At 35.5% G+C, this 14,141-nt stretch overlaps 2 protein-coding genes across 2 annotated transcripts; one reads left to right on the forward strand and one right to left on the reverse strand.

Moving 5' to 3' along the window:
• Window positions 1–1,452: 1,452 nt before the first annotated feature.
• On the forward strand, window positions 1,453–3,378 carry LOC125226613 (endocuticle structural glycoprotein SgAbd-5-like). The gene is made up of 3 exons (XM_048130643.1): window positions 1,453–1,737; window positions 2,038–2,153; window positions 3,171–3,378. Exons 1-3 carry the CDS (start codon window positions 1,726–1,728, stop codon window positions 3,361–3,363), a joined length of 321 nt encoding a protein of 106 aa, XP_047986600.1. The 5' UTR covers window positions 1,453–1,725; the 3' UTR covers window positions 3,364–3,378.
• A 2,892-nt stretch (window positions 3,379–6,270) lies between these two features.
• On the reverse strand, window positions 6,271–8,672 carry LOC125226612 (endocuticle structural protein SgAbd-6-like). The gene is made up of 3 exons (XM_048130642.1): window positions 8,565–8,672; window positions 6,962–7,092; window positions 6,271–6,592 (listed from the first exon to the last, which is right to left on the reverse strand). Exons 1-3 carry the CDS (start codon window positions 8,574–8,576, stop codon window positions 6,385–6,387), a joined length of 351 nt encoding a protein of 116 aa, XP_047986599.1. The 5' UTR covers window positions 8,577–8,672; the 3' UTR covers window positions 6,271–6,384.
• Between the last annotated feature and the right edge of the window lie 5,469 nt (window positions 8,673–14,141).

The raw sequence follows: 14,141 nt of genomic DNA on the forward strand, positions 1-14,141 counted from the left end.
TATTTTATTATAATATAATTGTCATGTGATTGTAAGTTTCAATAATAGTTATTTGTTATACAAGGGGGCAAAATTGTATTTTAACGCCGAGTGTGGTATTGAAAAACGAGCAAGTGAAAGGATTCTACAGTTAAACCACGAGCGAAGCGAGAGGTTCGAGAATAGAATCCTGAACTTGCGAGTTTTTTAACACACGAGAAGTAAAATACATTTGCACCCGAGTGTAACACAAAACTTTTCCCCTCACTACAGCGAGGAATATACAACGCAAAAAATGCGTTTATCACTGCTTCCAGTAGTTCCACAGGTGGTAAATCATCTTTATTACTAGATTCACTTACTTTTATCAATTTTAAAGCAGTTAATTGAACTTTATTCAAGGTCAATTTACTTTACCCACTAGTGGATAAAATGCGTTTTTACCCGCTGGTATTAAAGGACAAAACACGTGTTTCCGAGCTAGTGAGCGGAAAAAAAATTATTCAGTTAAAAGATATTGCGATTTTTTTTTTAAATCGAGGTTCGGCTTTCGACTGTTTCCTCCTTCAAAACTTAATCAATCGGAACGAAATTTAAGAATCTGAATAACAATGAAATAATCTGTGTTGGACCGTTTGGTTTTTTTGGTTAATTGTTACCAATCTTGATTATCACACCTTTTTTTGCGCCATAATGAAAAAGGCCGTTTTTGGAAATTTTTGAAAAATATCAAAAAAATCAAAATGGTCCGACACAGATAAAAATAATAATAATCTGTGTTGAAAAAATCATTGCTCTATCTTCAAAAACCAGGGAGGAAATAGTAGAGAGCGTCTATTGTATGGAGAATTGACCCCTCCTGTATCGTCTTAAGATTGCTAATTAGGTATGTGTCTATGTTGTGGTATTGTAATTTTATGGCAATTTTTTGAGTTTCACCGAGTTGGGATCAAGACTGGATTTTTTATACAAAAAGTAAAACGTAATGAACGTATTTTTTAAGAAAGTGATTGATAGTTTTAGAATTTATATTTATTTATTTATTCAGTTATGTTTTTTATTTCTCATTATATTTTTTAAACAAATGATAGTTTTATTATTTAATTTATGTAATTTAAATCAAAAACTGGCATTGGTCATTCATCTTTTCTGCAACGACTAAAACAACTTCTTTGAAAAAGTTTAAAATGAAAAAAATTGTGTGAGTAATGACTAATATTTTACAAAACTATGTTTTTAAATTAGCTTTTTACGTTACTACGAGTTGCTACGAGTATTAATAAAACATTAATTACTCGTAAAAGTATAGTGACTATGCGAGGGACGAACAGCGGAGTCCTAGTAATAAAGTGCCGGTTACCTTTCGGCACGGAACCCTAAAAAGAAGACTTAAAGATAATATATTTTAAAGTTTATAAGATATTAGATGATAATGTGAATGTGACTATTCTAGCCATTCTTCAACAGTTGCATGTCACTTTGACATCCTTGGCTAACTCGTACAATAGAGTTCATAAACATGTGTACTTTCCTTCAGCTTAACTCACTGGAATAAGGTGAAAAACAGCATACATATTAATGAACTCGTACAGAGTAGGCCCGCGATATTTCCTCACTTGATTCGAGTTATCACCTCATACGCATACATACATTTGCACATTGTCAATTGCTGTAATATTTGCAAACAAAAGTCCTATTTAAAGAACACATTCTCAATTTTGAATCATTCCACGCCTTCAGTTCACAATGATTGCTTTGGTGAGTTTATTTTGTTGAACACCTTACTTATAAAATGTAATAGTATAAAATGATAAGAATTAAATTTAAGGGCAATTTACTTGCTGATTCATTGAAACTGATATTTATTTTAATCGCTTTAAATTTTTCACCGACCCATGCACGAGTACGAAGGCTGTAGTACGAAGTTACACGAAAATTTATCTTTTTTATCGGATTTCGGCGTCTTATATATCGGACTATGGCGCTGAAAGGGTCAAAGATGAATTGCACTTACTTACTGCTATAAGAAATCTAATAACCATGAATATTTACTTTTAGAAAGTTGTGTTTGTCGCCATTTTGGCAGTCAGCTTAGCTGCTGAAGACGCATCCAAACCAGAAGTAGAAGTCCTAACTGAAAGAACATTCGTCAAAGAAGATGGGTACAATTTCGAGTAAGTTCTTTTCTTAATGAGAAATTTAAGTTTTGTTGTGGTTTGTAACATTTTGTGACGTACAAATGATTTGTTTGAGTTTTGGAGGCCGATTGTTTTTTAACATTTCGATACGGTTTTATAAAATAAGTTTCGCGCGACTTGGAAAGTTAATACCAAACAATAAAAACATCTATCAATCAAGTTATTTGTTGTCTATTTCTTTTCTTCTAGAAATAACTATGGGTAATATAAATGTGGAGTTAACAGGATTGTGGTATAAAAATTATTTAATAAAATAATTTGATTTGTTCCATAGTTGTATAGATGGCAGCACCATCTCTCTAGCTATATCGCAATCCTGTAAAGGATTCGTATAGGAGGTGCAAGCACACATTAGAGCCCCCTTACCCTTAGAGTTGGTTAGCCTTGTCAGAAATAACATACACTAGAGAAATTTCGTCGGATACCACGGCGGGCGGGTGGTCTAGTGGTAATGACGTTAATAGGCGCGTAAGCTGAGTTCGATTCCCGGCTCGGCCTCCAGTGGGCCTTGTCGTTTTTTCCTTTCGTGTGTGATATCTATTTCACTTTATAATTTATATATGTAATTGACTAGTGTGACTACTTGAAAAACAACAAATCAAAAAATATTTAATATAATAATTTGATTTGTTCCAGTATTGTTATTTTGCTGTTTTGCCTAAAGGTTGACTTGTAGAGAATGCCTAATGGCATTAAGTTCGCCTTTTGTACTTTAAGGTTGTCTTTTGTGCAATAAAGGTTAAATAAACAAATAAGTAATAGTTGTATCACTTTTGGTGTTTGCTGCAGTCCCATAAAAAACATTGTGCATTTGAAGGCACTTCATGTCAAAGGTTTCAATTCGAATATACAAAAATATTCGTTGTTCAAATTTAACTGCTATGACTTTGACATAAAGTGTCCATGTCCAATACTAGTTCAGCGTCGAGCATTAGTTCTTTCAATTTACATCAATAGGTTTTTAAATTTTACAAAATGCTATTTTCATTTCAGATACAAGTTAAGCGATGGCGTCTCCCGGACAGAAGAAGGCTCTCTGATCACGGTGGGCGATCACCAGGGCATCGCCGTGCGTGGCCAGTACTCGTACGTGGCTCCCGACGGCCAGGAGTATACGGTCACCTACACTGCTGATGATAAGGGGTTCAATCCTGTCATCCGCGCCCGGCCCGCTAAGGGACAATAAAATATTCTAAACATTTTTTACAATTTTCTTTTTTATATTTATTTTAAGTTTTCTTAATTTTGCTATAGAAGCAGTCTCAATGTTGTACTTACAGTTGTTTATTGACTAAAAGTGTTTAAGATTTTTGAATGCTGGTGAAATGGAATGAAATTGGATTTAAATTCAGAATATTTTACATTTATGTGATACGTAAAAAGAAGTCGAAAATGAATAACTATTATATGAAAATAGGTACAACTATTTATCAGTTTTATATGATAAAATTCATGTAAAAACCGGCCAAGAGCGTGTCGGGCCACGCTCAGTGTAGGGTTCCGTAGTTTTCAGTATTTTTCTCAAAAACTACTGAACCTATCAAGTTCAAAACAATTTTCCTAGAAAGTCTTTATAAAGTTCTACTTTTGTGATTTTTTTCATATTTTTTAAACATATGGTTCAAAAGTTAGAGGGGGGGGACGCACTTTTTTTTACTTTAGGAGCGATTATTTCCGAAAATATAAATATTATCAAAAAACTATCTTAGCAAACCCTTATTCATTTTTAAATACCTATCCAACAATATAACACACGTGTTGGGGTTAGAATGAAAAAAATATCAGCCCCCACTTTACATGTAGGGGGGTACCCTAATAAAACATTTTTTTCATTTTTTATTTTTGCACTTTGTTGGCGTGATTGATATACATATTGGTACCAAATTTCAGCTTTCTAGTGCTAACGGTTACTGAGATTATCCGCGGACGGACGGGACGGACGGACGGACGGACGGACGGACGGACGGACGGACGGACGGACGGACGGACGGACGGACGGACGGACGGACGGACGGACGGACGGACGGACGGACGGACGGACGGACGGACAGACAGACATGGCGAAACTATAAGGGTTCCTAGTTGACTACGGAACCCTAAAAAGACGTGTAGGTAATTTAGGAATAGTGAGGGTTTGAAAATTGGAGGGTTTGACCTTTTTATTATAAAAGGAGCGACGAATTGACATGATTTTTTTAGTGGAGATAATTGAAGGTATGGAGAGTGACATAGGCTAGGTACTTATTGTCTCTTTCTAACACGAGCGAAGCCGTGGGCAAAAGCTAGTATTAGATATATGGATGACCTCATCAAAAAATCTGCACGATGTATCAATAATACAAAAAAGTTTGACACTATCTAAGATAAGTACCTATTACAGTTTTTGAGATTATAAGGACTCATGAAATAAAAGCATGGAAATGGATTATATCGCGTATAAAGAATCTACAATCTATCCCGACGTTTCGTATACTTTACAGCGTTTGTGGTCAACGGGTGACTGCGCAAAATTACAATGTGCAAAAACTACCCACATAACATATAGTACATTGTGCAACAAGGGAGGTAAGGAGGACATTAAAGACGCGTGTTATTATTCTCGACTGCCGCAGGCAGGAGTGAATAATAGACACAAGTCTTTAATGTCCTTACCTCCTGAGTTACACACAATGTTTTTCATCACATTTGAGAGGAAACAGTTATAAGGCAAAACCTTCAACCGGCGGCGTTGCTTGCGTGTATCTTGATCTAGATCAGATTATTCCTATTAAATCCATTGTTTTTGATAACAAACACTTTTTGAACGAAAACAAACACGAAAACACTGCATATAAATTAAATGCAATGTTCAAAAAAGCATATAAATCATATAATTGAACTTAAATTATACTTATTTTTCATACATTTAAATATTTTGATCTGTTGTACTATCCGTTGCTAGGCAACGGTGGGTGCCCGCGTACGCACGCGGTCAAGCGCGAGTAGAGAGCATATCGTCAGATTGTAAATTATAACAATTTATCTGAGTTAAATTTACGAAATAAATGCAAAACACACTAAAATAATTGTAAAAGATAAATAAAATGCATTTTTCATACCGTATAATATCTTTTACAGCTTAATAGTAAAATTTTGGTTGTGCAATAAAAATCCTTGGCAGATTGAAACATCCTTTGCCTGAAGTATTGTATTCATTTTTAAAACTAAATCCATTATTCCCTTGGGAATAAAATAGTACATTATGCTTCAGTACACGTAGACGCAATGATACCTTACCTTTAAACAGCAAATGTGACGAAAAAAATATTAGTGAACCATAAATAACTATGCCACCACCATAAAATGAGTTCGCCAGGCTCGGTCTATGTGTATGTTTCGACAAGTTTTAATTTGACATCCTGTTGCAAAGTAATCATTTAAATATCTAAATAATGTTTCCCAACTAGGATAAGCAGCTCTCAGGCCAATACTAATTTACAGTAATATCATTTGGACATGTACCTAAAGGATATCATTTAAATATAGTGCATGTTTCTTATACTTTTCCCCAGTTATGTTGCCTGATGCGAGAGAGATGGACGATAATTAAATAACATCTCTTTTGATGTCAGTATACTCGGACGTTTATTCTAAGTATTCTAACTTACATGAGGTTTTTAACAATGCAACCGTTACACGAAAATATACCTACTTTTATTCTCCATTTACGATTACAACAGCCTCTAAGTTTTTAATAGCAAAGCTCATATTATATGCGTATTATTATATTTCACCAGATATCTAAAAACTAATTTGTTTGTAAGTTTTCAAGAGATATTAACTTAGAGAATAACTTACAGCATGTTTTTACAGAAATACCTTTAAATAAAGAATTTAAACATCGAATTTTGAGTTCTAATTAATAAGCACCTTCAGATTTTTGATTCTGAATGTTAAGTAGGTAAACAACGTCTAATATAAAAACGTGTTTATGACCATGCTGAGAGTGTCATCAGGCTTTGAAAATTAGTTTATTCTGATAGAACTCTACAGTTAAGTTATATTATGGACTACATAAGTATTAAGGCTAAGTGAAAAAATAGAAACCATGTCATTATGTCATCAAGATGTTGATCTTTATTTTAATGAAAAATGTCACCATAGCGACTAGAGTATATTATTTCCTATAAAACATTTGGTTACAGCGAAGTGTGCTTTGATGTGGTCTTCAGGGTTGGGCAGCACCAGGAGCAGGCTCGTTGAAAAGGTGCTGGGTGGGCTGGTAGCCATTCTTGTCGGCCACGAAGGTCACGGAGATGTGTTGTCCATCAGGAGCCACGTACTTGTAACTGCCCTTCACGGCGAGACCTTGTTGGTCGGTGTCGTTCTTGTATTCACCCTGTTCCTGTCGGGCTGTGCCGTCACTTGTTTCGAAGCTGGAAAAAAGTGCATATTAGTGCATATTATTATGAGTATTTGATGCTTTAGCGAACTTAGGATTGTACTTAATGGCCAACAGGTCTCATTGACCATTCGGTAAGGTAACACTGCAATAATTTATTGTGATGGGTAAATTTTGGCCACAAACAACCTAATTTATTTAACTTGAATTTTCATTTAGGTACTGTCACTTATGGAAGAAAGAGAGGCAGACCAATTCCTAACCAAATAGACCAAATAAAAGAAGAGAACTGGCGTCATGTCGTATCAAAAATGAGTATACGAGAGAGAGAAATAGAGGAGACTCCAACGGGAGGGACATCCTTTAAATTGGAGAAGTATCTATTGGTTTATTAACCACTTACTCAAAATTGTATCCATTGATGTTTACTTCAGAGTCCTGCTTCACGATCGCGACCGGCGCGGCTCCAGCAGCTGCAGGCTGGTCCTGAGGCACAGCACATACGAGCGCCAGCGTGGCCAGAGCGAACAAAGTCTGTCACAAACCAAACTTTTTATTGCAATTGTATTAATATCTAGTACTAAGCCTAGAGATAGACTAATGTGTACATTAAATCAACTTTATTTGGTTTAAATTATTAAAATATAATTTTATTTTCACTAAGGAGATGAAATGAAAGGAAGAAATAAATAAAAAGCAAAATATTGTTTAGGGAGTTTTAAAAATCAACAACTAAATAGGCATTATATGAATCGATAATATTTACTTATCTTTACGATCACAAACAGTTGCTTTGCCCAACTATGTATGTTTTTATTAAAGATATGGAGAGGTGCCCGTTATATTAGACTTGAAAATAGCTATGCTGCTGAGGCAGTGGGATGACATTTTGTGTAAGCTCGGGTTTGAAGATTTGGCACGTCTGAGAGCAACTTCAAAGCCGGAGTCAGGCGCGTGGTTGCATGCCTTGCTATCACCGCATTTGGGTACACTGCTTGATAATGATTCTTTGAGGATAGCAGTGGCCTTGAGGTTGGGGGCTAAGGTGTGTGAGGCGCACCGTTGTATATGCGGTGTTATGGTGGAGCAGAATGGTCACCATGGGCTGAGTTGCCAGAAGTGTGCTGGACGTTTTCCGAGGCACCATTCAATAAACGATATAGTACGTCGGGCTATGGTGTCGGCTAATGTCCCGTGTGTTTTAGAGCCGCCGGGTTTGTCACGCACGGATGGCAAGAGACCTGACGGTTTGACGTTGGTCCCTTGGCGGAGGGGGCGTTGTCTCTTGTGGGATGCAACATGTGTAAGTACGTATGCTGCATCTCATTTGAGGCACACCCTTAAGTCAGCGGGAGCGGCGGCGGAGGCGGCTGCAAAACTAAAACATGCGAAGTACTCCACCTTGGAAGCGACGTACGATTTTGTACCGGTCGCTGTTGAGACTGCTGGACCCTGGGGTATTGAGGCGTTAGGGCTATTTAGGGAGTTGGGCAGATGTTTGCGGGACAAGGGTAGTGATCCCCGTTCTGGGTCTTGGCTGGTCCAACAAGTTTCCATCGCTATACAGCGTGGGAATGCGGCCAGTGTGATGGGAACTTTCGGGCCAGGCACGGTGCAGAGAGGGGATGGAAATAGTTTGTAGTTATGTTAGTTTTTGTGTGTTGACGAAGCGTGTTGCAGATATTGTGGTTTGTTTTATTGATAATGTAGAATAAGAATCTGACGACGCTTGGGCGGATTACATCTGTGTTTTGACGAAGCGTGTGGTGGATCAAGTAAATAAATTACAATAAATAGGTATTAATATACATTATGCTGTTTTAATCTAGTTGAAAATTTATTCCACATAACAATTTTTTCATTATACTTTGTTACAATGGAAATTATGTAAAAATTTTATTGTAGGTACAGGGGTATAAGACGGATTTCTGATCCGGAAGCTGTATAAGGTACATAATAATTTATAACAGTTGTTGTTTTAAAATTAAAAAAAAATTACAACTTACAATCTTCATCATTGTGCTGATATTTTGGATATGTCCCAACCAATGTGTTGCCGGTGCGGTGGGTCCCGAATGTTTAAAGTTCGGAGTGCGCACCTCGTATAAATATGGCCAGTTTATTATTGACAATTGCAAGTTTCGAGGCATCATTGGCAAGCCGAGGTGTTAATCACAATCACGCAAACAGTTTGTTTAAGGTGATCCATGAAAACGTTACGAGGATTTTGTCAATTGTGTAAATTGTTTGCGACGAGTGCATACACTTAACCTACATCGCGTGTGGTTTTCAGAGGATTTTTATGTATCGTCTTCGATCGTCCCATTCGTTATTTGTTAAGTTTTTTAATTCATCCCATTCTGTTTTCGTCACCTATACCTACTTCATTCCATATGGTACAGTCACATTGTCAAGCGATTAAAGGCGACAAGGTAGAGATATAATCATTTATACCGGTGACTGTACAGTTATTGTTCATCCGTTTATACTTAATCTATTGGTAACGTCTGCGTCCTCGTATGTTTAACTTTAAGTTTAAAATAGTATTTGTGCAGAACAAATAGAAATAGAAATATTTATTTACTTAAAAACACATATACAGTGGGCAAACAAGCCTTTGGCTTCTGAGCTAGGATATCCTGTGATACAGAACTCAGTGGTACTTAGAATTAAATTAAATAAATCTAAAATTATATTTACTTTAGGTACTTAACTAAGCACTTTATTCTCCATTAAATGCAGTAGGAACCATGATTGGGGTGTCTGTCAAAAGGATATATATCATAAACATATTATGTAAGTATAAGTAAGCCAAATAGTACCATATAAGTAAATAGCAAGCTTTTTTTTTATTAATATGATTGAATAAATCATGAACGAGTGTCAAAAAACTGTAATCAATCAAGTTATATCTGTTTTTACATACTAACTAAATACATGCTAATACATAAAACTAGTACATCGTAAGTTAAATAGATATAAAAAGAGAGAGAGATAACATATGTATGCTGCAGTTAAAACGTAACAGGCAATGGATTATAGATTACCTTTTCTAGACACCGAATTATCCAGCATATTATGCGAGGTCAACAAAGATATATTATATTATATTATTATTACTTATGGACTATGCTTTTATGATTGATCATCATAGCTCGAAAATAGTATTTTATGTAATCGTGATATAGGTAATACAGAGCTTTTCAGTCGAGTACCATGTTTAGGCCACGAAGCTTGCTGAGTGGCCTAATAGTACGGTACGAGAGGATAAAGCTTAATTATACTTTTTCTATGAGTCATCATTTTCATCATCAGTGGACGAACAATATCATCATTCAAGTAAAAACTAATATTAATAGCGTCGTTTACCGTTGTATCAGTATCGAATTTCCTTGCAACAACTGTTTGTAATAACTGCTTCTCATTGGTTGATAACGCGATAGATAAAAAAAAATGTGTTTCAGATGCAGAAAAAATTGTCAGGTGTCGTAAATTAGTATAGAACTTGTATGAAGTTCTATTTTTGAAATTATTTCAGTTAACTACAGTGAACTGTAATGAAATATTATAGTTGACTATACTCCAATTGCTAATTCGAGTCCAAAAAAACTACTACGATGTTGCCACTGCAATAAAATGTTTGTAAAATAGTATATTCCTTTTTTATAAAAACACACGCCAAGATAATTTATTTATTATTTATTTCAATCCTTTGATTTATATATTTAATAGTCTTTTATTATTTACATAAATACTAGGACGCTCGATCTTCTTTCTTTTTTCCGTGATTTTTAGTTGTAAAGTTGGTATTGCGCTTGTATCACTTCAGGTATCAATAACATTTGGTGCTATATTTTGCGGTATAGAACAAACTATTGATGATATAGATATTGTGACCAATTTTTTATACATATATTTTACAATTAGCTAATCAGCGAAATAATGTATATTGGGCTTTATGGTTGCCACGGCCGCCATTGTTTTGGAAGCGGCCATGACACCATGGTCTGTCAAACTGTATTTGAATTTACTATTATGCATGATACACAGATATACAGACTACATCTCTGATATATGATAGACAGACGTTAATATGCAAGTAGCGCTTTATTGACAACCGACACTTATGAACCTTTTAGATAAAAAATGGCACATGTAATGATCTATTGTTTTACCTTAAAGAGAGTATGTAAGTTTGAGTAATGTTCTTCAATTTATGGTTCCAAATCTCCTGAGGAGTCTCAGAGATACATTGGGCACTCGTTACTAAGGAAATACCTTTCGTGAGCCCCTGACTTCGCCACGCGCCATTCTGAGAGCCAGTTCAGGTGCTACCCTTCAGCAATAACATTCTAATATTGGTAATGGGTTGTTAGACTCCAATGACTAATTTAATAAACATTGGCGAAAATTGCACCTGACTGAGATAGGGCAGCTTTAGTGCATACATTTGTCTGGTTTAAGTTTTATTATTATTAGCAACGTGAATGAAGGTGATGTTGATTATCACATATACACGTAATATAATGCGAATTACCAACATTTATCATTAGTGGCGACCGGTGGAACTAATTTGACGTATGAGAATTAAAACAAAAAAACTAAAACGAATTTTCTTCACAATTTTATCATCAAGTATTCTTGGATTTCTTACGTGCCAAATAAAGAATGTAGAAGGTTGGCGAAACCTGAAAAGTATTTTGACAGTGACATAAGTGACATTGACAGCTGTGACATTGACGTATCTGTCGTAGTTTTTTTGGACTCGAATTAGCAATTGGAGTATAAGTGTCAAAGACTATCCAACACTGAAAAGTCAGCACTTACAGTTTAGTCTGTGGTCTAATTGACAGATTAAAGTCTGAAAGTTAAGTCTTCTCCGAGACCACGGGGACAACGCCGTCCTTGAAACGTTGGAGGTCAGTTTAATATGTAGTTATACGCGATTAAGTCCCGGTTTTTAAAAATAGTTATGTTAAAAATAGTTAGATTAAAGTCGACGAGTAGAAAAAGGGTTAGTTCTAATATAACGTCAGAAATACGTAACGTCACGAATAAAAAGGAAAATTATATTGGGTTGGTAAGAAAGTAATGAGCGAATCATAACCAATATTGTAATTTTTATTTAATTTATTATTTTAATCATTTATCAAAAATATAACGGCCTTCGTTATCTACTACTTGTCTCCATCGTTCTGGTAAAGAATGAATAGCATCGGCGAAGAAGTTCTTAGGTTTAGATTCAAAAAACTCAGCTATGTACTGTCGTAGATGGGATTGATCATCGAACTTTTTTTCATTCAAGGCATTGCTTAGCGATCTGAACAATGCGTAATCCGTAGGTGCCAATTCTGGAGAGTACGGTGGATGAGGTATCACTTTCCAACCTAGCTCCAATAGCTTTAGCCGAGTCACTTTTGCAATGTGTGGGCGAGCATTGTCGTGTAAGAAAAAACTTTAGCATGCTGTGGACGATTCTGACAGATTTTTTGGTTTAAATTTTCAAGCTGATTACAGTATACTGATGCGGTAACAGTCATTCCACTTGGTAGGAGTTCCCAGTGAATAATACCATGAATATCCCACCAAACGGACAGCATAACTTTTTTCGGGTGAGGCTCTGTTTTTGGTGCCTCTATTCCTTTTTCGTTTGGAGCTAGCCACTGACGTTTGCGTGTGTGATTTATATATAAGACCCATTTTTCATCTCCAGTGATAAGATGGTCCAACCAGTTGAATGTGCGGCGAAAAGACAGAAGTTGTATGCAGATATCGGCACGGCGGTTTAGTTGATCTCTATCAAGTTCGTGCGGTATCCAAACACTGTATTTGTAGTTTTTTCCCAACTCGTGTAAATGTGTTTCTATGGTGACATGAGAGCAGCCTAACTCGGTAGCAAGAGTACGACTCGTTAGCCTCGGATCTCCTTCAATTAAGGTTTTTAATTTGGCTACATCAATCTTCACCGGTCGACCAGACTTAGGTTGATCTGATAATGAAAAGTCGCCTCTACGAAACCGCTGGAACCATCGTTTCGCCGTGGCCTCAGACACAACTTCAGGAGCAACACGCTAACATATATTACGCACTGCTTCGGCGGTGAAATTCATATAGTAAGCAATGCCTTACATGCACTTTTAATTCGTCCATTTTCTTCCTTATATTAGCTCGGCGACAGCTAGTGAATGACTGACGAGAAAATGTGCGACTCGCCCTTTATATACTTTCGACCACAGAAGATTCTAGAACTCTCTCAAAAATTTTATGTGGAATTCAATCGATCGCTCATTACTTTCTTACCAACCCAATAGCTTATCATGTCTGACCACTGTTGATCATTGTTTTACTAGATGAAAGGAAGTCAAATTACAAACCTCTATGGAAAAAAATAGGAGTAGGGTGACAATAATTATTGATATAAAACGCCAATCTGTCACCTATCTGTCCGATAGGTATAAATTGAGATGTACCTACATTTTGTTCTTCCGACTGTGGATTGTTGATATCTCATCCAGCGCTAAAATAATCTGTGGAAATTATGTGCTAAACTAACCATTCAACAATCGTAGGTCAGTAAGTGGGGGTCAGAGTATAATATATGTACGAGTATATCAGTGGCAAAGATCATTGTAAGGCGCACTGAGCTACTGTCGACATATCTGATGGTGCTGAGAATCAAAATACGATGTCAATGGATGACCCAATACGTTAAATATTTGCTGATCGCATATGTGATTGTCAAAAGTTACATTTTTGTTTGAGGAAACCATGAGGAAACGTCATTTTTGACACCGAAAAATTTGATACACCGTATCTAGAACGATATCTTGGCGTTTTCGAAAATTTTATTATTTTATGTAGGAATGAAGTACCTAGCTGTGACTTTTATCAATACTACCTTTTCGCATTAAAGATTTTTTTTGAGCTTTTAATGAAATAAAAGAGACTGAGGCATATTGTAGAATTATTATATTTGTACATAGGTAAAAAACCCATCTCTGACATAGTTTTGTTTTAATACCTACTGCACTAATTTAACTGTAACAGATTATGAATTTGACCTGCATTTGTTCTGTAAGTAATTATGATATGTATGTGTCAGTCAGTCAAAAGTTCATATTTCTTCTTTCAATCAAAAATATTTCAACACTATAAATGTGGTTCCATATTTATTTTTTCCGATTTTCACTAAAATAAACATCATTAACGAGTTATAAAATTAATATTTCATCATGTTTTTGTACAATACGCTTTGACTATGACAGATACGTTTGTTTACTTTAAATGTGTATGACATTGAATATAATTATTGTTTGTTTACCCTTACGATTAATTATGTATTTATGTGGCTTTATAAATTCATAACCGTATTATGTTACACCATTAATTTATACTGGAATAATAATTAAATATATAATATCTCATTTTAATTCGGGATACAGCAAAATAAAAATAATATAGGAAATGTTTTAAATCGATACAATTTGCGAATTCCCTCTTTACACGTATATCGTACGACATTTTACAGTTTATACTATTATGGCCCCTTGAAGTTTCGACATAGGCGCATAAAGTACTACATT

The sequence above is a fragment of the Leguminivora glycinivorella genome, chromosome 5 (genome assembly GCF_023078275.1).
Source record: "Leguminivora glycinivorella isolate SPB_JAAS2020 chromosome 5, LegGlyc_1.1, whole genome shotgun sequence".
Lineage (NCBI taxonomy): Eukaryota > Metazoa > Arthropoda > Insecta > Lepidoptera > Tortricidae > Leguminivora > Leguminivora glycinivorella.

Excerpts from the sequence above, each read along its gene's own strand:
- LOC125226613 (XM_048130643.1), top strand. Across the intron at positions 2,154-3,170 it reads GAAGATGGGTACAATTTCGA|ATACAAGTTAAGCGATGGCG; the intron begins GTAAGTTCTTTT and ends TTTTCATTTCAG.
- LOC125226612 (XM_048130642.1), bottom strand. Across the intron at positions 6,593-6,961 it reads ATCAATGGATACAATTTTGA|CTTCGAAACAAGTGACGGCA; the intron begins GTAAGTGGTTAA and ends ACTTTTTTCCAG.